Source organism: Molossus molossus, unplaced genomic scaffold, assembly GCF_014108415.1.
Source record: "Molossus molossus isolate mMolMol1 unplaced genomic scaffold, mMolMol1.p scaffold_m16_p_15, whole genome shotgun sequence".
In the NCBI taxonomy this organism is placed as follows: domain Eukaryota; kingdom Metazoa; phylum Chordata; class Mammalia; order Chiroptera; family Molossidae; genus Molossus; species Molossus molossus.
Genome location: NW_023425350.1, coordinates 7,783,044 through 7,807,714, shown reverse-complemented (window position 1 = coordinate 7,807,714; position 24,671 = coordinate 7,783,044). Strand labels below are relative to the sequence as shown.

The window sequence follows — 24,671 nt, the reverse complement described above, 5'->3', positions numbered from 1 at the left end:
AGTTTGATGTGGTCAGATACAAAGGAGATGTCTTACTGATACGAGGATAGGAAAGTATTTATGGGTCAAGGTGCAGAAGGCACAGCTCATAAAAGAAAAGATCATCAGTGTGAGCTGAGTTGGCTTTTCTTAATCTGCTTTCCCATGTGAATTTTCTGTTTGTCTAGTTCTGCGTCCGTTTGCTCAATTCCATGAAATATTCTGTTGGGATTGTATTTGAAATTGCATTCAGTAGATAGATGAAGTTAAGGCTGATTGGCACCTTCACGGTATTGAGTCCATCAGGGAGTGGCCTTTCTCTCTCTTCACATCTGCTATGTCTTTCACAAATACTTTGAGAATTCTTCCTGACGCTTTCTTTCCCTTACTACCTTCTCGACTTGGCGCTGTGGTCTGCGGCCCCCTCCCGGCTCTGCCCGCCCTGTTGCCACGAGCCCTCCCTTCCCCCTGACTCACTCTTACCGCTGGAACCCCGCAGGGGTGAGGACGGGCCCGAGGAGTCTCTTTGGCACCTTCACTCTGTGTTATGTAAGGAGAAAGTTGGGGCTTTAAGTTCTCAGTCACTCGGGAAACATTAGTTGTGTGGGCTGTGCTGGGCCTCAGACTTCCCTGTTTCCCACCGTTTTCATGTAAGTGACATGGTCCCACCAGTGGCAGTCACTCCTCTTCAGCGTGGCTGGCGTGGCCCAGGCAGCCTGCTCTAACACGGGGACCGTGCTGGAGAAGGCTCATTCACTAGGCAGGCGCCACTGGTGACCTGCTCTGCTTCGCTTTTCCTGATCACTGCGCATAGCCGTGGTCAGCACTGCGTCCTGTGAAGTAGTAAAGTAACAGACCAAGTTAGCATCTGGAATTGGGGTTGATGCCTCTTGGCACGTACAACTTAATTAAGGTGGCTGTTCAGTCGGTGTGGACTGAGTTGTATTCAGCTGTGTCTACCGTCTTTCCCACCACTTAATTCCAGGCTCCCAGCTCCTCTTTCCTTTTATTCTTCCCAAATCAGAGAGTGAACATTTTTTAAATCCTCACCTAAGGATATTTTTCTATTCATCTTCAGAGAGAGTGGGAGGGAGAGAGAGAGAAACATTGGCGTGAGAGGGACACATCGACTGGTTGCCTCCCGCGTGACCCCGACCAAGGTTGGGGACGAATCACAACCAAGGTACGTGCCCTTGACCGGAATTGAACTCAAGACTCATTGGTCCGCGGGCCGATGCTCTACTGCTGATTCTGACCGGCCAGGGCCAGAGTGAGCTTTTTGGGTGAGCCCACCTTATTCATCTCTGTGTGCCCAGTGCCCTGCACAGTGCCTGGCACACAGTAGCTGCCAGTACCCACTTTGTGAGTGCGCTGATGAAGTCGGCCAGCCCCTCCTCCCTCCTCCTTTAGTCCACATGTGCACGTCTGCATCCTTGCAGCTGGAGCAGCAGCGTCCCCAAGTCCAGCGGGGGGACATCGCATGATTGGTTCCATCATTCTGCCTCTTTCCTCTTACTCTTTAGTCTGCCATGGATGGAGGCGGGGTTGTTTGAAAGCAGATTCTGAATTTCTGTTGTTCTTTTGGATCTTATTATATTGCAGCCAATTTGATCTATGTCTGGCCATGATATCTGTGAGAAGTTCGTTGAGAGGAAGTGTTTTCTAGTATCAAGACCAGGAGATAACAGATCTGAAATCTCAGCTCTGTATCTCCTTCACTAGTGAGGCAACTTAATTTTCTATGTATGTATATATTTTTTTTATTTTTATTTTTTAAAATTAATTTTTGTTACAGATGTTTCTCCTTTCCCCCCCACTGATTCCCCCCTCCTTCTCCCTCCCCACCCTGTCCCCAGCTTTGTTGTCCATGTCCACTGTTCATGCATACATGCATATAAGTTCTGTGGTTTATCTCCACCCCCCCCCGCTTGGGATTGTCAGTCTGTACCCCACTTCCACGTCTCTGGGACTACCCCATTCCTCAGACTGTTATGTTCATTATATTCCACAAATAACTGAGATCATATGATACCTGTCTTTCTCTGTTTGGCTTGTTTCGCTTAGGATAATACTTTCCAGGTCCCTCCATGTCGTCTCAAAGGATAAGAGATCTTTCTTTCTTACAGCTGCATGGTACTCCATTGTATATATGTACCACTGCTTTTTTATCCATTCGTCTACTGGGTGATTTGTTGATGGCGGCCATTCTGACAGGTGTGAGGTGATACCTCATTGTTGTTTTAATGTGCATCTCTCTGATGATTAGTGATGATGAGCATTTCTTCATATGTCTCTTGGCCATTTGTATGTCCTGTTTGGAGAGATGTCTATTTATTTCCTCTGCCCATTTTTTAATTGGGTTCTTTGTCTTCATTTTGTTGAGTTGTATGAACACTCTATATATTTTGGAAGTTAACCCTTTGTATGATGTATCGTTGGCAATTATGCTCTCCCGTAGAGAGGGTTGCCTTTCCCTTCTGGTGGTTGTTTCCTTTGCTGTGCAGAAGCTGTTGAGTTTGATGTAGTCTCATGTGTTCATTTTTTTTCTTTGTTTCTGTTGCCTTAGGTGATGTATCAGTGAAAATTCTGCTGCCTGTGATGTCTGAAATTTTGTTGCCTACATTTTTTTGTAGGATGTTTATGGATTCATGAGTCACTTTTAAGTCTTTTATCCATTTTGAGTTTATTCTTGTGTATGGTGTAAGTTGATGGTCTAGTTTAATTTTTTTTTACATGTAGAAGTCCAATTTTCTCAACACCATTTATTAAAGAGGCTGTTTTTATTCCACTGTATGCTCTTGCCTCCTTTGTCAAATATTAATTGAGCATATTGTCTTGGGTCCATTTCTGGGTTCTCTATTCTGTTCCATTAATCTATCTGCCTGTTCTTGTGCCAGTATACCAGGTTTTTTTTTTTAATCCTCACCCGAGGACATTTTCCCATTTTTTGTTCAGATAAAGTGGGAGGGAGGGAGGGAGGGAGGGAGGGAGGGAGGGAGAGAAACATTGATGTGAAAGGGACACATTGACGTGAAAGGGACATATCGAGTGGCTGCCACCTGCACAACCAACCAGGGCTGGGGACAAACCGCAACCGAGGTTTATCTCATCTTTGGTAGAGTTCTCTTGTTCTTTCATTTGGGATTTGTTTCTTTGTTTCACCATTTTGGCTAACTCAGTGGGTTTTGGAGCCTGCCAATTTTTGGTGTTCTGCTGTTTGTGGCTCCCTCTACTGGGTTTGGATGAGCCTGGGTGGGCCCACGTTAAACAGCACTGTCAAGTCTTGCTTTGTTGGGTAGATTTGCAAGCCCAGGAAAGGTTCAGTTATCCTCTAGCTTTTTCCTGGAGGCTAGTAGTCTCAGTTACTCAGTGCCTTGGAATGTAGCCCTGGTGTCCTGCATAAGAGGATTTCCAGAGAGTGGGATAGATGCTGGTTGTTAATGAGCCTCAGTTTGTATTTTGTTGCCTCACCTGGGAAAGGCTGAATCTCCAACGGGGTGGGGGTGGGGGGCTGCTTTTCCCCACAGCTCTGGGAAGGAGCACACTGGCCACTGTCCTTTGTGGTCACAACTCAGCAAAACCCTGAGTGCCCTCCAAATCCTGGGTGTCCCCACAGAGGTCCAGCCCAGTCTGCCCTCCCTCTGCCAGAGCTCCGGGTGAGTGGCTGTGGCTATTTTAGTGCTCTGTCCAGGCTCTCTGCACTGTGGAGCAGGCTTGGTCTTTATTCCCCGGGGCGCTGCTCACAGCCAAGACCGCTGCTGTCCGTGGGCTCCCAGCCCCCACCCTCTCGCGCCTCCTCAGATCCTACCCGTGTCCCTGGTTATGTGTGGTCCTGTCCTGCTGCTTTTTTCTGAGGATTTGTCTTTATTTTAGTTGTAATTCCCGTTTGGTCCTGGGAGATCGTCTGTGTAGCTTCTATTTACTCCGCCTCCATTTTCACATCCTCTACGCCTATCTTGTGCGCAGCTGGGTTGCACAGGCCTCTCTGGTGCCCCAGCACCCCGCAGGTACCGCGGGTAACTGGATTGCACAGTCCCTTTGGGGACCTGGCTCTATGTCTCTCTTTGGGTGCTGGGTTGAACAGGCCTCCCTGGTGCTTTGGCACCCACAGGTCCTGTGGGTAACTGGATCGCACAGTCCCTCTGGGTCGCCAGGCCTCTCTGGTGCCCCAGCACCCTGCGGGTCCCGTGGGCAGGCAGCTGGATTGCTCCAGTCCCTCCCGGGCTCCAGCTTCCCATCGCTGTTGTGGGTTGCTGGGTCGCACAGGCTCTCTGGTGCCCCAGCACCCCGCAGGACCCACGGGCAGCTGCATCGCCCCAGTCCCTCTCGGGCTCCGGCTTCCCACTGCTCTTGTGAGCTGCTGGACCGCACAGGCCTCTGTGGAGCCCCAGGTCCCGCCGCTGGCGGCTGGGGAGTGCTGCTGCCCCGTGGGGTCAACTCCCGCTCAGCTTTTGCTGTAGTTTTTGGGGATGGGTCTCAGCTGCTGGTCTGTGCTTCTGTTGCCTAGGGATGGATGTCTGCTCCCCAGCCTCTGTTGCTGGGGGTATATCTCGACTCTGATCGGGCTGCTACTGTGGGGGATGGTGCTGGGCTCCGGGCTGTCCATGGCTTCCGCTACCGGCACCTTGGCAGCTCCACTACTGTGCACTGGTCTGTGTTGACACAGTGTCCACTGGTCCGATGGTGCCAGGTGTGCTGGTGGCTCAGGTTGCTGGGCCCTAGCTGCTCCCACTGCCTCCTCCCAGGGAAGACCCGGGATCTTCCAAATGCTGGGACCTCCCTTCGGTGTAGGGAGACGCGCCCTGAAGGGCTGCTCACCGCGGTCGCCGACTGCTCCGTCCACAGCACAGGGACCTTCTGCTCTGCGTCTCTGCTCTGCTCAGATTTGGTCGTCCACCTTCACGTCCACTCACCCTGTCTCACACACTGCTCACTCTCTCTCACACTCACCCTCCCTTCGGTTCTGCCCGCCACAATCTTGATCTCTGTATGTATATTTTTTAGTCTGAAAATTAGACATGACATCTGTCCCCTCCATGACATAGTAGTGCAGATTAAACAATAATGCTCAATCCCTTGAGAAAAGAATTACACCGTTAGTGTAAATATATATGTTGTACCTCCATCAAACGAAAATTATTTTGGTTGTTAGTATCTGCTTTATCCTGGCCTTTTGGGAATGTTGAATTTTCAAACACTGCTTTTATTATAATTACATGTTGCTGTTAAAAAAATATTTTATTGATTTGTTTGTTGTTTTTTTAGAGAGGAAGGGAGAGAGAGAGAAACATTGATGTAAGAAAGAAACATGGATTGGCCACCTCCTGCACGCCCCCTACTGGGGATTGAGCACGTAACCCAGGCGTGTGCCCTGACCTGGAGTTGAATTGGGATCTTTCAGTCCATGGGATGGCACTCAGTCCACTGAGCCACACCGGCCAGGCCATCTTACTGATTTTTAAAGATACGTTTTATGAATGACATGTTTTTTGTTTGGAAAAATACACTGAATAAATTTGGAAAAGTAGATATTCAAAATTAAATGTTTTGTTTCTTTTTAGTCAGAGGCATTTTTCCTGATGAGTTGACTTTCAAAAAACAAAAATTTCTTTATAGAAAATCTGAAACTTGTCCATAGCGAGAGCAGAATCCTGCCTGTCTCGTGCCTGTCCCGCAGTTCACATCAGTGCGCGGCAGCCTCTCCTGCCCTGGTCCCAGGCGGTCCCCGCCGCCTCTGCTCCTTGTGAGGGGCTCTGGAAAGATACTGTTTCATACCTACTTCAGTGTTTATCTAAGAAGTGCCTCTAAAAACATAAACGTGAAGCCATTATTAGATTCGAAGATAATTAACAGTAATTGGTCAATGTCATCAAATATCCAGACTGTGTTCTCTTTTAATTCATTAATCTGCTCTACATTTTCTCCCTTTCCCTTGTTTTTTTTTTTTTTTTGCTGAGAGAGACAGAGAGTGTTGGGGAATTCCTGCGAAGAAACCAGGTGATTTATTTTGTAGTTCCTTACTGTCTGGATTTTTAGATTTCCCATCGTTTAGATTTCACCTCTGTAGTGCCATTTAAAGTATTTTTGTCAACTGTATTTTCTTCAAATTGGTAGTTAGATCCAGAGGAATAAAACGATTTTCTCTGCAGTAAATGTACCTTTTTGGGGAAATTATTTTAGTGTAAAAGAATCATTTGAGCAGAATGGATGCTCGAGGCAAGTCATTCTCATACTACTTACTGGCTTGACTTGGGGCCCTCATGTGCCCTGCCCTGGTGAACAGGGCTAATTACCTGTTAGCTCTGAGGATTGGCCTCGGGCAGAAACAGCCAGATGGGTTGCTTCAGGCCATCTTCTCAAAATGTGCTGCTTCCCGTTTGCTGTGATGCACACTCAGAGTGTCTCAGAAAGCAGTACGCAGGGCTTTGAGTGACAGCTCGACGCGTCTCTGTGAATGAAGCACATTTGCCATACTTTGTGAATCTGGAGCGTTTGCATTGGCTGAGCTCCGTGGCTGAGCCCAGAAGGATTTTGTGCATTGTTGAAAGGGTTACATCTGAGGGTATATGGTAGAGCTGAGGGTTTGTAAGAACACCGTGTTGCCAGCTTAGTTCAGAGACAGATGGCAGAGGTGAGTGGTGGAGGGACAGCCTGAGGGTCGCCTGGGGCCCTGGACTGGGAAGGACACCAGGTGTGTGTGTTTTCTGTGTTTGCCCTGACGAATCGCCACAACGTAGTTGTGGTCGCATAGGCCTGGAGCTGAGGAGTCCTAGATGGGTCTCACTGAGCTCAGATCAAAGCCTGGCTGGTTTGGCTCAGCGGTTGAGCGTGGCCTGCAGACCAGAGAGTCCTGGGTTAGGTTCCCACTAGGGGCATGTACCACCAAAAAAAAAAAAAGGCTGTTTTTTCTGGAAGCTCTGGGAGAACCTGTTTTCTCAGCTTTTCCAGCTTCTAGAGGCTGCTCAGCTTCCTCATCTTGTGGCCCCTCAACCTTCAAAGGCAGCCATGGCTGGTCTCAGGCACACCAGGTTGGCACGGACTCTGCCTCCTGTTTTGGTTTTGAATACGCTGTGGTCACATTGGGCTGCCTGGATGATCCCCGGTAATCTCCTTGTTCAGAGGTCAGTTGATTAGTAACCTTAAATCCCTGTAATATAACATGTTTACAGGTCCCAGGGACTGCAATGTGGGCATCTCTGGGGGCCATTTATTCTCCTGCACACAGACTGGGCTGAATGAACGGGCGCCGCTTTGCCCAGCAGTACAGTTTTTGGGACTGCCATCAAGGAAACACTTCTGCTGGTCTGGAAGGGACATACCGTCACAGCTCCCGGTGTTACATCGTGAGGCACTTCCGCTTGCAGTAATAAACATTTGAAAGTTAACATTGGTTACCATGACCATTTAACCGAGTCAGCCTTCAGGTGTAGCGACTGCAAGGCACCTCGCGAAGTATTCTCTCTCAACCTTTCGATTTCTGCACAGAAACTACAATTTTTTGTTTTTCTCTGAACATGACCCAGAAAAAGGTACATGCTAATTTGTGGACGAAGTGCATCTGTTTTTGGCAAAATGGGAACGTGGCGATGACAGCAGTTGTGTACGTTTTGATGCAAAGGGAGCTTGATATTGTCTCCTGCCATTTGGGACATGGTGGCTGTGTGGGGGAGCAGTGTGGGCATGACCAGTGGCACCCCTGTTTTGAATGTCCTTCTCCCTCTCAGGCGGCAGGGAGCCCCCAGAGCGTAGGGGAGGGACTTGTGAAGTGGGGACCCTGCAGAGTTTTCACTTTCCCTCATGTCTGCGGCCTCAGTGTCCCTGGGCACAGCGGAGTTCTCTGGTAGTGTGCAGTGTCCCCTTAACGGCTCAGACCTTTCACACTTTTTAGACAGTTTGGTGCCAGGTTTACTGAACATAACTTACCTTTAAAAGGCAGGACTGACGGTGGCTACGATAGTGAATAACACTGTCTCGCTTATTTGAAAATTGCCAAGAGTCGATCTTAAACATTCTCTTCACAAGAAAGAAATTTGTAACTACATGTGATGGATGTTAAGTAGGCTCACTGTGGTGATCACGCCACGAGATACCTACAGATACCGAATCATCAGTTGTACACCAGTAACCAGTGTAACGTTATACACCTGTTACACCTCAGCAAGAGAAATCATGGCTGTTTGGGTTCCGTCATTATTCTCCGCTCAGTTTGGATCGTGATCACACGGTGTTTTAACTCTGTATATGTCAGGCTGTTTTCCCTTTGGCAGCTGGTCTCTAATTCTAACAGCACAACAAACAGAAAAGTGAGCCAGTTGCGATGCGCGGCTGAACCACTGAGCAGTCTGTTCCCAGTGTCGCTGTTCCTGTTCCACCTGCAGCTCCCCCGCTGTCTTTCTCCTGACAGTTGTGCTCTCATTGTGTCCCATGTTCTGCTGTGATTAACACACTCGTGTCTGGGCCAGGTGATATGTCTGTTTATTCAAGTTTATTGGTTTTGATACAGACAGTTTCTTCAGTATTTAATGGCCAACCTTAAAACATATTTTCTCATTTCTAAATCCCCATCTGGGTTTCAGGTGTTGAATGTGTAAGCCTTACCCCTGTGCAAGTGAAGGTGAAATTCTAATGGGAAACTTCCTAGTTTCTTTTTTTTTTTTATCCTCACCCGAGGACATTTTTCCATTCTTTGTTCAGGTAGAGTGGGAGGGAGAGAGAGGAAGAGAGAAAGAGAGAAACATCGACGTGAAAGGGACACATCGAGTGGTTGCCACCCGCACGACCAACCAGGGCCGGGGACAAACTGCAACCGAGGTACATGCCCTTAGCGGGAACCGAACCCAGGTCTCTCTGGAACACAGGCCGACGCTCTAACCGCTGAGCCAAACCGGCCAGGGCAAGTTTCTTTTGCTTGTTTCTTCTACTTATTTACCTTCTAGGTTTAGTAGGTGGTAACTTTTCTTTGAGTTTCTTTGAGAAGGTAACTCTGCTTTCTCTGTTCTGATGTTGTCTTGTTTATATTTGCAACTCGTCAATTGCTTTTCTTTTTCTCTTTCTAAGACTTTTACTGGTTGGTGGATGCGAAACTGCCGACGTGGGCAGATGGAAGGCTTCCAGCTCCGGCCTGTCCGCCTGGAGAGCCCTTTCAGGCTCACCGTACTATAAGCAGGTTGCTGAGGGCGGAGACCGCGCCGCCGCGGTGAGTATGAATGACGGTCCCCTGGCTCAGAGTGGAGGCCGACGGCCGCAGTCGGCTGAAGAGGAGGGAAGAGTTTGTCCTGGCTGAGGAAAGTGACGCAGTGCTGGTGAAAGTTTAGTGCTGCTTTTGAGCATCGAATTCACCGAAAGCCTATTGCGTGCAGCTTGTTCTGATTAGAAGAACAAAGAGCCCAGCCGCAGCCCCGGCGCCAGCAGGCGTTGGCACTCTGTGCTGGTGGCGGTGCCAGGTGCGGTGTGGTTAGCGCACCTCTCATCAGTAACCCTTCCAGGTGGGTGTTGTCGCTGGCCCCTGTCTGCTGATGAGGAAGGTGCACTGAGTAACTTGGCCTGGGTCACCCAGCCAGCACGTGGCAGAGTCAGCGTACAAGTGGCAGAAGCTCCCGGTCCACGTCCTAGGCCCTGAGGTGCAGCCCCGCTTTGCTTCATGCTGACATGGGCTCCCCGGCCGCTCGCTCACTCGCCCCCGACGCGGCTTCCGCTGCGCACCAGGCACCGTGTGCTGTGGTGGGCAGTGCAGGCTGGGCGCTGGCACGGCGACATGGCCACGTGCACACGGACTTCTGGTGACGACACAGCCATGTTTCCTTACCTGGGCAGAGCCTGCTGGTCGTGCACGGCGCTCCCGGACCCCTGTTCCACGTGAAGATCGAAGGTTCCATGGAGGCTGCGACCTCTTGGGGTCCCACCATCTCAGTTTGTGGTCTTAAGAGGGGAAGAGAGGGCTGAAAGGTGGAAGGTGTTACTGGCTCAAACCAGAACCGATACCGTGTCTGCTCTCAGTTCATTTATTGTAACCGATCATGGCACCCCCCCCCCCACCGCCTAGAGACCTGGGAAGTCGTTTTCTGTACGTACGTCCAGAAAGGCGACAACAACTAGACATTGGTGAATACGAACGTGTCTATCGCATTGGCCACCCTGTGGTGGCGAGAGCTTGAGAGTTTGTGTAAACTGCATGGGAGCATGCGCTTGACATTTGTGTGAACTGCAGGAGAGCATGCGCTTGACGAGACTGCACACCCTGCTGAGCACTGCCCGACCTGGGCTGGGCCGGCTGGCTCCAGTGAGGGGAGCCAGCCAGTCAAAGTGAAGCGCAACAGAAGTGAAGTTACGCCGCTGCTTCCTGTAATGAGTGTTGTCTCGTTATTTTCTTCTTAAGAAAAAAAAAATGTGTGTGTGTGTATAAAATTTTCTAAAACAAAAACTTTTTTTGTATGATGTATGAATCCTAACCCTTGGATACTTTTTCATTGACTTCATAGATAGAGTAGAAGGGAGGGAGGGGGAAAGAGAGAGAAACATTGATGTGAGAAAGACACATCTATTGGTTGCCTCCTGAATGACCCTGACTGGGGCCAGGAATTAAACCTGCAACCCAGGTACTTGCCTTGACCGGGTATCCAGCCTGAGACCCTATGGTCCATGGGCCAACCCTCTAACCACCGTGCCAGACTGGGTAGGGCTTCTTAAAATATATTGATTTTAAAATAATCCCCTAAGACCATGAATGGTTAAGGTTTTAGTGTCTGAAAGGAACTAATGAAGTACTTTTGAAATCTGTAGCAATTATAGTAAGCTTCCATTAATTTTTTCTTTAGCTTTTATTTAGCGTGTACTAAATTATGTGATTATAAATTTAACCCAACGAAGTGGAGTTTTTCTTTTTTTTATCCTCACCCGAGGACATTTTTCCATTTTTTGTTCAGGTAGAGTGGGAGGGAGGGGGAGAGAGAGAGAGAGAGAGAAACATCGATGTGAAAGGAACACATCGAGTGGCTGCCACCCGCACAACCGACCAGGGCCGGGGACAAACTGCAACCGAGGTACATGCCCCTAGCGGGAACCGAACTCGGGTCTCTCTGGACCGCAGGCCAACGCTCTAACCGCTGAGCCAAACCGGCCAGGGCCGAAGTGGAGTTTTTAAAAAATAATTTATTAGGTCTACTCACTGTTTGTCTGGCACCAGGCCTTCAAAGCATTTATATCTGTAGAGCAGCTGATGTCAGTGCTGTGCCCTGTGCCTGTCCTTCCCCTCCCTGCCCATGTCCTCGTTCCACGCTCACTCATTCTCTGCGGGCTCAGTGCGGGCTCAGTTTGAGCATCACTAGCCCCATTTCACAGACGCGGAGCCTGTGGCCCCTGAGATCCTAGGAGCTAAGAACAGGGACGGGGTGGCCCCAGGTCCTCTAGTTCCTGTTTAGCGTCTTCTCCCACTACCCTCATGCAGTCATGTGCGTGTCAGCGGCATTGTCAGATGTGTGCTCTGAGGATTACCCCATGCTTTCTATGTAAAGAGTGAGGGTGGAGGTGCTTGTACGTGTGGACATACGTCTGTCTGCAGGAGTTTAGTCATGCTTCTCTCTCTGCTGTAGTTTGTACCCAGCTTGCACGTTTGATTGTGAAATATGTCAGGGCAGATCTTGGAACGACTTCGAACAATTTTATATTTTGAATCGAAGTATGATGTTACTTGCATCTATTTATTTATTTTTATTGATATTTAGAGAGTGGAAGGGAGAGAAAGAGAAAGAGAAAGAAAAAGAGAGAAAACATGGATCAGTTGCCTCCTGCACATGCCCCAACCGGGGTTGAACCTGCAACCCGGGTATATGCCCTCACTGGTAATTGAACCAACTACCCTGTGGTATACAGGGCAGTGCTCCAACCAACTGAGCCACCTGGCCAAGGCTGCAGTTTATTTTATTTTTTTTATCCTCACCCGAGGACATTTTTCCATGTTTTGTTCAGATAGAGTGGGAGGGAGGGAGGGAGGGAGGGAGGGGGAGAGAGAGAGGGAGAGAGAGGGAGAGAGAGAGAGAAACATGAACGTGAAATGGACACATCGAGTGGTTGCCACCCACACGACCCAACCAGGGCCGGGACAAACTTCAGCCGAGGTACGTGCCCTTAGTGGGAACCAAACCCGGGTCTCTCTGGACCGCAGGCCGACGCTCTAACCGCTGAGCCAAACCGGCCAGGGCTGCAGTTTATTTTTAAACGGTTTAATCAGAAGATAATTTACAAAATATGTATACGCACAGATAAAGCAAATGGGGCAAAAAGTTAATAACTGATGAACTCAGGTGGAAGGTATACTGGTGTTTCATTATATAATCATTTCAACTTTTCAGTTGCTGTGAAATTTGTCAAAATTAAAGGCTAGGGAAAAATAAAGAAAGGAGGAGGAAAGTGTGGCGCATGCGCGGAGAGAGGAAGCGGGTAAACTGCAAGCACGGTTAGATGTGACTGGGGCAGGGACTGCCACAGAGTCCCTCGCAGACCAAGAAGCCTGCCTTCCCCGCGGTTCGATGTGACTGGGGCAGGGACTGCCACAGGGTCCCTCGCAGACCCAGAAGCCTGCCTTCCCCGCGGTTCGATGTGACTGGGGCAGGGACTGCCACTCAGTCCCTCGCAGACCGAGAAGCCTGCCTTCCCCGCGGTTCGATGTGACTGGGGCAGGGACTGCCACAGGGTCCCTCGCAGACCCAGAAGCCTGCCTTCCCCGCGGTTCGATGTGACTGGGGCAGGGACTGCCACTCAGTCCCTCGCAGACGGAGAAGCCTGCCTTCCCCGCGGTTCGATGTGACTGGGGCAGGGACTGCCACCGAGTCCCTCGCAGACCGAGAAGCCTGCCTTCCCCGCGGCGGCTCTCAGCGCCTGTGTGTCCATTACTGCGTCTTCCCGAAGCACTGAACCTGCTCTCCGCGGCGCTGCTCCCCTCCGCCCTGACGCTTGGGTGGAAGTCTTACAAAAGAAATCGCTGGTGCGCTGACAGAGTAAATGGGGAAATGCTGAACTACTTTATGATTAACGTCCTGAAATGTTGCGAGTGCATTCTAATTACGTTAGTGGCTTTTAAATGTGTCTTGCAGCTAAACTTACAGTCGTTCTCCACAGCCTTCCCCTACTCCAAAGTCATCCGCATTGTAGGATCAGTTCCTCTGTCAGGTGGCAGACACTGCCCTCACGGAACCCCCTCTCACTGTGTGTTGAAGGTCGCTATTGTGTTGGGGTGGCTGTGGGCGGAAAGAGGTTGCTGTCATGCAGTCTGGTCTCTTGCAAGGCTGCCAGGTTGTAAAAGAGACTATGCAAAATTCAGTATGTGCATTGACCGAAGTTTCCAAATTAATGTTAGTGTCATCTCTGTGATAGTTTTATTTATTCGTTTGTTCAACATTGAATCACTGCCCCAGGTAATAGAATATAAAGGGAGCAGCCCTCAGGGCTTTACTGTATTGGAGAATACCGCTGTGTCTACAACTAAGGCCAATGAGCTGTAGCAGACACCAGGTTAGAGTTCAATTACTGGGAGGAAGGAGTAACTCAGATTGGAATTTCAGCTCTTTCCTGCCATTGTGTTGTAAGGCTTTTTGCCAGGATTGAATGAAGTCATATGTGCCGAATGTACTTGATAGATTGTAAAAGGATCTACAGTGTTAACTATTATCTCTTTCTATTTTTAAGATACGTAGTTTATTTATTTTTTTATTTATCCTCACCTGAGCACATTTTTCTATATTTTGTTCAGATAGAGTGGGAGGGAGAGGGAGAGGGAGAGAAACATCGACGTGAAGGGACACATCGAGTGGCTGCCACCCGCACAACCCAACCAGGGCCGTGGACAAACTGCAACCGAGGTACATGCCCTTAGCGGGAACCGAACCCGGCCAGACCGCAGGCCAATGCTCTAACCACTGAGCCAAACCGGCCAGGGCAAAGATACGTAGTTTAGAAAAAAGTGTGAAAGTGAACAGAGCTGATGGTATTTCTTGTTATTGATGCTGCTTTTCTGGTATAGAATGTTGTGGAAAGAATGCAGCTGTTTGGAATCCTGTTACCCTGAGAAACTCTTGTTCTGAGCAGGCAGAGGTGATGAGGAGAGTTATGTCCATCAGGCCTCACCACCTGCATCTGTGCCTGTGAACCTACCTGTCCTGCGAGCACAGACCGACTGTCCTCAGACCGACTGTCCTCGCGTCAGCTACGGCCGAGCCCCCACGTGTCCACTAGAGCTCACGCAGGCTCATCGAAGGCTGTTTCCTGCATTGTCAGTTTGGCTGTCTGTTAGATTTATCAGCATGACACATGCTTTTATTCTTCTCATTGTGGAAACTCTTCAGTTTAGCTTCTGGAGGGTTTAAACACCCCTAAATCCTGCTGCCACCCCTTTATTTTCCTGCCTTCAGCATGCCCCGCTGTCTGTGCTTCTTCCCACTTCCTCTCTTCAGTTCGCTTGAACGGGGATTTACCTTTATCATTCCACTGAAGTTATCCTTTTGATGTTATCAGTGCCCTCTAATATTGTACGAGTATATTGGTTTCACTGATATTCCTGTTTTTAATAATTTTTCTTTATTGGTTTTAAAGAGAGGAAGGGAGAGGGAGAGAGAAACATCGATGAGAGAGAACATCGATTGGCTGCCTCCTGCATGCCCCCAACTGGGGATCAGGCCCACAACCTGGGCATGTGCCCTGACCCGGAATTGAATGGGTGACCTCTTGGTGCATGGGTTGACTGACGCTCAACCACTGAGCCACACCAGCCATGGTTCATTGATACTCTTAACTCTTGCTAATTACTTATCCAAAAATTAGTTTATTTTCCTCTTTCCCTTTCCTTTCTCCTCCCTTTTTTAGTTGTGTCATTTCTACTTTGTCAAAACACATAATATTTACACATTAGTTTCTGCCTTTATCCTCACCTTTTCTGTCTTGGCTGTCCATTTTTATATTTCAAATACTCACCGGTCACTTCTGTTGCTCAACTTTTATCAGACATCTCTTGGTTAGATGAGATTATCTTCTAATAGATGTTTTGAGAAAGGATCACAGGTGAAAAGTTTCTTATGTTCTTGTATGTTTAAAATTGTTTTTCCAGCCCTGGCCGGTTTGGCTCAGCAGTCGGCCTGTGACTGTTGTGAACAGTATTGCTGTGAGCACTTGTGCACAGGTGTTTGAACATTTAATTCTTTCGGGTGTGTACTTAGACGGCATTGCTGGGTCCATGGTCATTCTGAGTGCAACTTTGTGAGAGACTGCCATCCCTTTTCCATGGCGGCTATACCGTTTTATACTCCTACCAACAATGTGCCAGGGTTCCAAATTCTCTACACCTTCAATAACACTTGTTACTTTCAATTTTAAAATTATACCTATCTCCCTCTCATGCTTTTATCAGTATATTTCATAAATCTAAAGACAAAAATAATCTTATGTTATTTCAAATACTGGTTTCTAAGTGATGATTATTTTTCTGGAATTTTTCAAGTATAGAATGAATTCCTTAATGAATTGAATTTCCATTGGAGGTGCTGACTTTTTCCGCAGGAATGTTAGGGTAGAATGATAACCTAGGGCAGTCTCATTTGAGAAGAACTTGGAATAGATTCTACTTTGCTTAGATTGTGCTAGACTTATTGTGAATGTATTTAAAAAGCATTTGATTATGGGTGTATTTGTAAGATTTACCACTTGGTGGAATTTTTTTCTTCCCAGATAAAAATAGTCTTACCTATATCTCTGACACCTAGCAATTTTCTTAACTATTTCTTTAAATACTAGATTTGCAATAGTTTTTATTTTATGATAAAAAGGACTTTATACAATGAGAAAACATTAATCCTTCTGTGTGTGATGTGCCTTTATTTTGTAGGTTCCAGCGACTCTGGGATTATTGAGGATGTTAAGCATCAAGTTCTCCGGGCGCCCAGGACAAGAACAGGTGACTCACAAGCTCAGTCTGTGCTTCTCAGACATTTTCACCAGCACACCATGAAGGGCAAAGTTGAATGGACCTTGGAGCTTTCGGTATTTGGTTTTTGGGTCATATGAAAATTATAACCCTATAAAATAGACTTGAAACTCCTCCTCAAGGGTACAAGTCCTGTTTCTGTATGCTGGAGCAATTTATAATGTCATGAAGCTGTTGGGACCCTTAATTGTGAGGGACCATTGATGACATGGCACCCTCCAAAGTGTGTGATGAAATCCCAGAGGTTATTTCCATTGAGCTGCACCCCCGAGCTCTGACGTTAATGTCATGTAATTGTGTGTAGGATGGGATCTTTAAGATGAGCCTCTCTCCAGATGGGACCCTCCTTGCAGCCATTCACTTCTCAGGGAAACTCAGCATCTGGGCCGTTCCATCCCTGCAGCAGCAAGGGGAGTGGAGTCAAAATGAGCAGGTGTGTCTCTCGATTCTGATTCTTCTTAGACTGATTCTCACTTAAGGGTGAGTACTGACAATACTGATTTCATTTTGTGGGCATTTTACTGTAGTGCACTATATTATTTGTCATCATTTCGGAATTTTAGTTAAATTATAATGTTATCAGATTAAGAACAGAGTAGCAGTGTGTACTGATTTTAATATCTAGTGCAGTACACTCTGTATTCAGAGTGTAGTCTGGCCATTAATTCTCCATTTTCTACTTTTTCTCATTCCAGAAATACAGACTGGAGATGTTAGTTTCTTAGCAAAAAAAAAAAAAAAAGTCAGCCATTGTGATCAAGGCTTTGGAGGGTCGATATTCTAAAATTGTTAAGTTCTTCCCAAATTTTGAAACACTAGTAACATTGGGGTTATTTATGGCTTAGAGGGAGTTATGGTCTCTTCACTCATAAGGTAGATAGTGAAAATATAGAGAAAGATAGAACTGTTTTAACTTTTTAAAAAGTTTATCTTTATTGTTGAAAGTATTACAGATGACCATCCTTTTTCCCCGATTGAATTGCCACCCTCCTTCCCACCTTCCCTACCTGCCTTCACTGCACTGTTATCCGTGTTGACTGGTTATGTATAAATGCGTGTAAGTTCTTTGGTTTGTCTCTTCCCACCCCCACCCCCTTTCCCTCTGAGGTTTGTCAGTATGTTCCCTACTTCCACGTCTCTAAATCTGTTTTGATTGTCTGCTTATTTTGTTTATTACATTCCACAAATAAGTGAGATCATGAGGTACTTGTCTTTCTCTGACTGGTTTATTTCGCTTAGCATAACACTCTCCAGGTCCCTCCATGTCGTCTCAAAGGGTAAGAGATCTTTCTTTCTTACAGCTGCATAGTACTCCATTGTGTACATGTACCACAACTTTTTTATCCACTCATCTACTGATGGACATTTGGGCTGTTTCCAGATCTTAGCTATTGTAGATAGTGCTGCTATGAACATGGGGGTACATATATTCTTTCTGGTTGGTGCTTCAGGCTTCTTAGGGTATATTCCTAGAAGTGGGATCACTGGGTCAAATGGCAGTTCCATTTTTAATTTTTTGAGGTAACACCATATTGTTTTCCATAGTGGCTGCACCAGTCTGCATTCCCACCAACATTGTATTAGGGTCCCCTCTTCTCCACACCCTCGCCAGCACTTGTTTGATGATTTGTTGATGGTGGTCATTCTGGTGTAAGAAGTGACAACTTTTTAATGTCTTGCAATGACAGGTTTTAAGAACATCAGTTATAGTTTAAAATCATGATGGGCAAGTGAGGTGAGCTCATAAAATGCCATATATTGCAATCCAGTGAAAATTTAAAGAAAAATCTTCTCAATTACATACAACTGTATTATAAATCTTTTACTTTTCTGATGATGATTTTGGATTTCAGCACTTTAAATATTAATTTCCCTTTGTTCTCATCCCCATTCCCCCTTTTCCATAGACATGTCCCGTCACAGCATTGGTGGATGGTTTTGTGATTCTGAGCTGGAGCATTTTCCCTGAGGGATGTGAATGCAGTATGTCCTTCCTCAGAATTCGTGTACATTTTATTTCATCACTGAAATTGCACTATTAAAAGAATTCTTAATAAGCTAACAGAACTTTATTTCCAGAATAGTAGAGGAAGTTAGAAAGTGGATCTATATTTTCTCTCTTTCCACAGACTTAAATGTATTCATTTTTTTTTTTAAATCCTCACCCGAGGACACTTTTGCATTTATCTTCAGATAGAGCTGGAGGGATAGAGGGAGGAAGAGAGGGAGAGAAACATCAACGTGAAAGGGACACATTGAGTGACCACCACCCACACAACCCAACCGGGGCCGGGGACAGACCGCAACCGAGGTACGTGCCCTTAGCGGAACCCGAACCTGGGACTCTCTGGTCTACGGGCCGACGCTCTAACCGCTGAGCCAAACCGGCCAGGGCTAAATGTATTCATTTTAGTCATTTATTTCTTCAGTCTGTTTAACACAGGCTTCAGAAGAGTGTTTTTCTGCGTATCCCCCACCTAGAGTTTAATTTGGTCTCTGCGTGCCCACCGCCCTCTCTCTCACGGGGGCTGCATTTGTTCCGTAGAGGAGGTGCTTCTCGGTCTCCATCTCGGCAGCTGAACACCAGGGACAGTCTCTCTGCAATCACAGCGGGTTCGACTGTGTCTTCCCTCGCGCAGTGGAACGATCGGTCAGCTCCCAGGACTTCTTCCTTAGCACGGTTAGCGAGGCTCGCCAGGTGCTCGTGTTCACACGCTGCACAGTGGTCAGCTTTGTCATTTGGGAAGATCCTGATCGATTGTATGTGGGAAATTTTACATTTGGGCAGATTTTTTTCCTTATATGGTGAAAAATTTTAATATGAAAGGCATTTCCCCCTCCCCTAACTTCCTGTTTTCTTAAATTATTTTCATTCACCTAATAGAAAGCACACTTAACATTTTATTTTGTGACTATCCTAGAATGTCATGCGTGTGCATAAGGGCTATTCCATGAGCACAATCCATTACTATACTTTTTTGTTTGCTGAAATTCTGGATAGCCTCTTTTGTGTGTCTGTAAAGATAAAGATAAATTGCTTTTGTCGGAGACCTTATTGACTTACACATATCTTTTTAACTGGTTAGACCATTTCTTTTTTGGTCTTAGTTGCCAATTAATGCCAGTATAATCTATTACTCTTGAATGTATTAATAGTAATCACTAATTAGAATTTAATAATGATTCTATTAAGGGAATTTAAAAATTGTTAAAAAAATCTTGAAACCTAGAACGAATAACTATAAATGTCTCAGTAGTTGGACTAGGTCGTCAGAAAAGGAATGGGACAGGACAGGAAGTGAATTCGGAAATGCTACACCGGTGCATGATGGGACGAGGCGCGGTCAGGCTAGACGTGTGGCACTAGTGTTGTCCTGGTGCGAGTTGGGAAGGACACTTCGTCAGGATTGCTGTGGCCTGACTTTTCTGTTGTACCTGTGGCTCTGATCCAGTGACCCTGAACAGTCTGATTGTTACCTACTGAACACTGTCCCAGGTTCTTCAACAGATAGGCAGTGGAGCTCAGATAGGATTTCATGTCTCTCAGACTCTGAGGTCCATGCTCCTTCCATGAGCATGTTGGAAAACAAATATTTTTCAAAAAGGTGGAAAAAAGACCCCTATTTATTAGAATTTATTTGATGATCCTTTATCTCTCTCTCTCTTTTTTTTTATTTTTTTATCCTCACCCGAGGACATTTTTGCATTTTTTTGTTCAGACAGAGAGGGAAGGAGAGAGAGGAAGAGAGAGAGAGAGAAACATCGATGTGAAGGGACACATCGAGTGGTTGCCACCCGCACGACCAACCAGGGCCGGGGACAAACTGCAACCGAGGTACGTGCCCTTAGCGGGAACCGAACCCGGGTCTCTCTGTACCGCAGGCCGACGCTCTAACCGCTGAGCCAAACTGGCCAGGGCACTCTCTCTCTCTCTTTTTTTGGTACGTGTCCCTAATGGGAACAGAACCTGGGACTCTCTCGTCCGCAGGCCGAGACTCCAACCGCTGAGCCAGTCCGGCCAGGGCTATTTGATGATGTATTAAAGAACAGACACATCCTGTTCTTCAGTGAATGTAGGAGATTTCTTCACCCCTTCTCAGATATGTTGAATTCTTGAGCTAGTTCTAGAATAAAGAATTGAATAAATAATTGAGATAGGCTGTCATTGCTGAACCCTTAGCTTTTTAATAAATGTCTACAGTATATGCTGTGGGGGGACATGATGAGGATGGTAAATCTTTGTCCAGCGAAAGGAGTTTGAACAACCACACTTTACGTGGGTCTTCCACCGTGTCCTGGGACTTCCCCACACTGGACTGGGCAGGTGAGGTTGGGCTTTACTGTAGGAAGGGAGTCACTTGAATCCAGCATGCTAGATTCCGTGCTATGAGGCTCTATGTAATAGTACTAGAAAGACTAGGTAGCTACTATATTCATAAAAATAAAGTTCAACTCTTTTTTGAATCTCTACCAAATGCTAGAGTAGAAAATGCAATAAGTCACAGTCCTTGCCCTTAAGATGTTCAGAGTCTTGCAAAGGAAATGATAAACAAATCAATAAAATAACAAGTTAATATTATGAAAGGACTTAAGCTCAGAGGAAAGGCGCATAAATCCAGTTGATGGTGTCGGTGGGAAGAACGGTTGGGAATAAATAGTGTTTGTACAGTGAGGCCTGGCTGTCCTTAGAGCAATTTTATCTATTTCATTCGCTTCATAGAAACCCTATCCAGTGAAAAATGGGTTTATCCTCCTTTTAATAGGTAGGAATAGTGCTGAAAGCAGTTAAGTTAGATCACTAAACGTTAGTGTTAGAAGCAAGATTTCGTTTTGACCCCGGCCTTGTGATTTCACAGGTGCAGCCTTTTTTCAGAGTATCTGCTCTCGGAGCCTCCGTGGAGAAACACGGACTCTCATCTGGGCAGTCAGGCACTCGCCAGGGCGTCAGTGGAGGACGCGGGTGACCCCTGCCCCGGACAGGAGTGACTCCGCCTGGGGCTGTGCACTTCCCTGTGTAGAGACGCTGGAGATGTGGCGCTGTAGTGCGAGCCTGGGTAGGCATCGCAGGCCGAAACACCGAGAGAGCCCACGCCGCTGTCCTCTCGCCCATCTCGCAGTAAAGTGACGTTGGGTCACCCAGGCAGGACAGGGCTCGGCTTCCCTTTACGCTGCTCTGGGAAAGGAATGAGCAAGCCACGTGGCAGTTTGAAATAGAAGCTGTGGTAGCCCAGCATATAGTAGAGCTTATCATTGTAGCCGAAACGTTGCCGAGAAGAAACTAACGTGCCATTGCCCTGTGCAGCCTTGACTTCGTCTACCGAGTTCTGAAGTCAGCTCATCTGGGGCTTTCTCTATGCAATTTGCTACTGTATTAGATTTTCTCAGGTGCTTTGTGGGATTATTTTCTCTGTAAAATCAAATGATGAAAGAGTGTTGTGCAAGTGCCCATTCTGATTTATTTCTCTCCAGTTTTGAGTTGATTAAATACGTTGGCTTTCATTGTCAGTATGAAAATCCATCTGGCTGGAAATCTGCAAGGGCTAAGTTCTGTTCACGTCTGGAATATAGTAACTCGCTAAAGTGATTACCACTTCAAACATTTCCCATATGTTATGTTTACATATTTACATCTCATGTCTGGCCTTAATTTTTCTCTGGAGTTTGATTACTTGCCTATTTGTTCCTCTTTAGATGTAGTAGACAGGAAGCTTACCTTTTCCATTTTATTTTCTCTGTGGCACATAGTAGGTAAGGACTGATTTGGGGACGTCAGTGAAGGATGAGTGAGAAGATGACCATCCGCGTGACGTAACCCTCAGCTGTTTCCACAGCCTCCCCAGACCGTGAGCTCCTTGGCAGCAGGCTCCGAATACACACTTCTCCTGCGGGGTCCAGCGTGGGGAGGGCTTGGCACGTCACATGCTGATAAATGTTTGTGGAATGAATACACTTTTGAAAGGTGGTTTTTATGTTGTCGGAGGCAGGGGCTTCACTATATTTAGCGTCTAGTCATTAAAAAAAATCTGATAAAATTCCTAAAGGTGAAGAAAATTCTGGCTTAGCCATAATAGCTTTTCCATACAAAATCTATAGCTGTTTCTTAGGACACCTTTCTCCAGGCCTCCACGACACTCTGCAGTGAGCGCACCGGAGGCTGTTTGCAGACGTGTGGTGGCCTGTCATACAAACGGGCGGCATGGAGGTTGTTTCTCAATGTGTCCACATGGTGTCAGGAGAGAGCTCCCCTGCTTTGCCCTTGGGGGCCTTGGGAGTGTGGCGGTCCGCCCTCAGAGCACCGGCCTGCAGAGTATGTCTCCCACGTCTAAAGCGTGGCCAGGCCACGGTTCTCTGGAATTGAAGGTGGTCATTTTGGGCCAGTTTGAACAGTTTAAGGGGAGCAGCGGGAAAGTCAGCTTTGAAAGGGTCAGGGTTGTGCTGTCAGGTGGCCCGTCTGGCCCAACATCTCTGCCTGAAGCAGATTTAAGTTTGGAGTTTGGTTTGGGCTTCTTTCTGAAACATACTATACAAATATTTTCAAAACTCTATGTAGTGTGAGGTTAAGCATTTTGTTGCGATATCTAGAATGAATGTGTTACGTTCTGCTAAAGCAGAAAGACATCGGTATATACCCCAAAGAATTAAAAACAGGTACACAAACAGGTACGCCTGTGTACATGTTATAGCGGCATTGTTTACAACAGCCACAGGACAAACAACCCAGGTGTTCATTAGTGGAGGATGGATAAACACATCAGGGCACCACCCACAACAGTATTACACAGCCATGAAAAGGGCGAAGTACTGACGCATGCTGCAACTTGGATGAACCTTGAGAACATTTTGCTAAGTTCAAGAAGCCAGACACAAAGGTCACATCTGATGTGAACCCATTCATGTGAAATATCTGGAGTAGGTCGATCCATGGAGGCACAGAACAGATTGGTGGTTGCTGGGCTGGGGGAATGGCAAATGGGAAGGAACTGCTGAGTGGGTCAGCAGCTTCACTCTGGAATGATGGAACTATTTTGGAACTAGATAGAGGTGACAGTACACGGTGAATGTACTAAATACCACTGGGTTGTTCATTTTAAAATGGTTAATTTTATGTTATTTGAATTTCACCTCAATAAAAAGTGACGCCATTAACCTACTCCCCCTCCTAAAACCCCCGAACAAAAGGGCAGATAATTAGAATCTGATGTCCTGTACTTTAGTTAAATTGATCTACCTTTTCCCTAAATAAATCGAGTCTTTTCCTGCGTAATTTTGTTCGCGTTGTGGTCTCTGACTGGGGTGACTGGTCACTCATTCTCCGTATCCAAACCTTAATCGGACATAGAAATATTTCGGCATAAGGCTTCCTTTGTGCCTCCTGTATCCCCTTCGTCGTTCTCGTGCCCACATGAGCTCTTTATCCTTTGAAGAGCCCTGACACTTTTATCTGTACATCTCTCAGGCAGTTATTTAGCTGGGCTTGGGTCACAGTCATTTATATTTGTTTCTTAGCCCTCTACCTGCTTGAGTGTGGGGTCTGTAGTGTCTGACCTTTTCTCCCCTCTCAGTGCTGGTATGCAGGAGTCACTGACTAAATAGCAGAAGAAAGCACAGCTTGGAGAGGGTGTAGGGAGAGTGGTACTGTCAGCTGTTTTTTCTGTAGCATGGCATTCCAATTAGGGCTCGGTGATTTAGATGATCAGCTGTTAGCTACTATGACAGGTGGACTCGCCATGGATCTGGGAATCCAAGGTTGGCTCTAACAGAGTTCTGGGTACAGAAGAACAGATCTTCTCTTCATCTTTAAAATGGAATTTGCAGGAGACGCCCATTGTTTTAGCAGTCTGCACGGAGCTGTTGAGTCCCAAAGTGTCTGGAGACTGGCTCTAGCGGACCATTGCTGTTTGTTCATGGTGCTCTTTCTCGTGGGCTTGATGGAGACAAGGCCACGTTGAATTCTCAAAGTACTTACACCAATGAGATGATTTCTTTAAAACATTTTCTGAAGACTTTTTGGCGATATTTTGTGGTGATGTGTATATCCTTAAATTTACCCAAGGCTGAATCATAGTTGTTGTTGTTCGCTGGGCTTAAAGTTTTACAGTGTTACTTCGTATTCCCCTTAAATACTCCCGAATGTACATGGGGAGACACACAGGTGGGCACAGAATAAATGGTGGTGTGCTGGCGTGATGGGAGCATGCAGGGGAGACTCGGGCACTGAGAGCTGTGACCTTCCTTACCAGTGATCAAGTGAGATTTTCGTTCCATTGATTGTTTTCGATAACGTGTACCTTATTGTGTTCTCGTTCTTTGAAACTTAATTTTCTTTTTCAAGATTAAGTCAACCAGGACAATCTGGTTCTTCCCTTAGTGTATAAACGTAGCCTGTGATGGTAACTTTTATCCCAGATAATGTTTAAAGAATTACATCTTCTGTTCTCAGGACTACTCTGAGTGACTTATGATAGTGGTAGAGGGGAGGAAGTTCTTTCAGGCAATGGAAAGAAATAGCAATTTTAGTACTCTGCAGGCTTAGCCGCTGATACATTGGTAATAGCACGTGTATGCTAATTGTGTCATGTTAGGCGAAAAGCACATTTGACTTAGATATAGCATCACTTATTTTTAGGCTTAAGATTTCAGATAAATGCCCAAATGATGTTTTTGGGTCTTTGTCTATCCTGTTGCAATTCTGAAGATTAAGTGATGCACAGTGAGCCTCAAGGGT

General features: G+C 46.6%; 1 protein-coding gene across 3 annotated transcripts in view; it reads left to right on the top strand.

The window, feature by feature from the left end:
* Positions 1 to 24,671, top strand: part of NBAS (NBAS subunit of NRZ tethering complex) — a 291,645-nt gene that overhangs the window by 45,878 nt on the left and 221,096 nt on the right. For 2 of the 3 annotated variants that reach the window (XM_036262542.1, XM_036262543.1), the window contains exons 10-12: positions 9,037 to 9,175; positions 15,848 to 15,916; positions 16,251 to 16,379. In XM_036262542.1, the coding sequence (XP_036118435.1) occupies positions 9,037 to 9,175; positions 15,848 to 15,916; positions 16,251 to 16,379 (337 nt within the window). Of the gene's footprint in view, positions 1 to 9,036; positions 9,176 to 15,847; positions 16,003 to 16,250; positions 16,380 to 24,671 lie in introns of those variants that run through there. The other variant, XM_036262544.1, reaches the window with a different exon arrangement.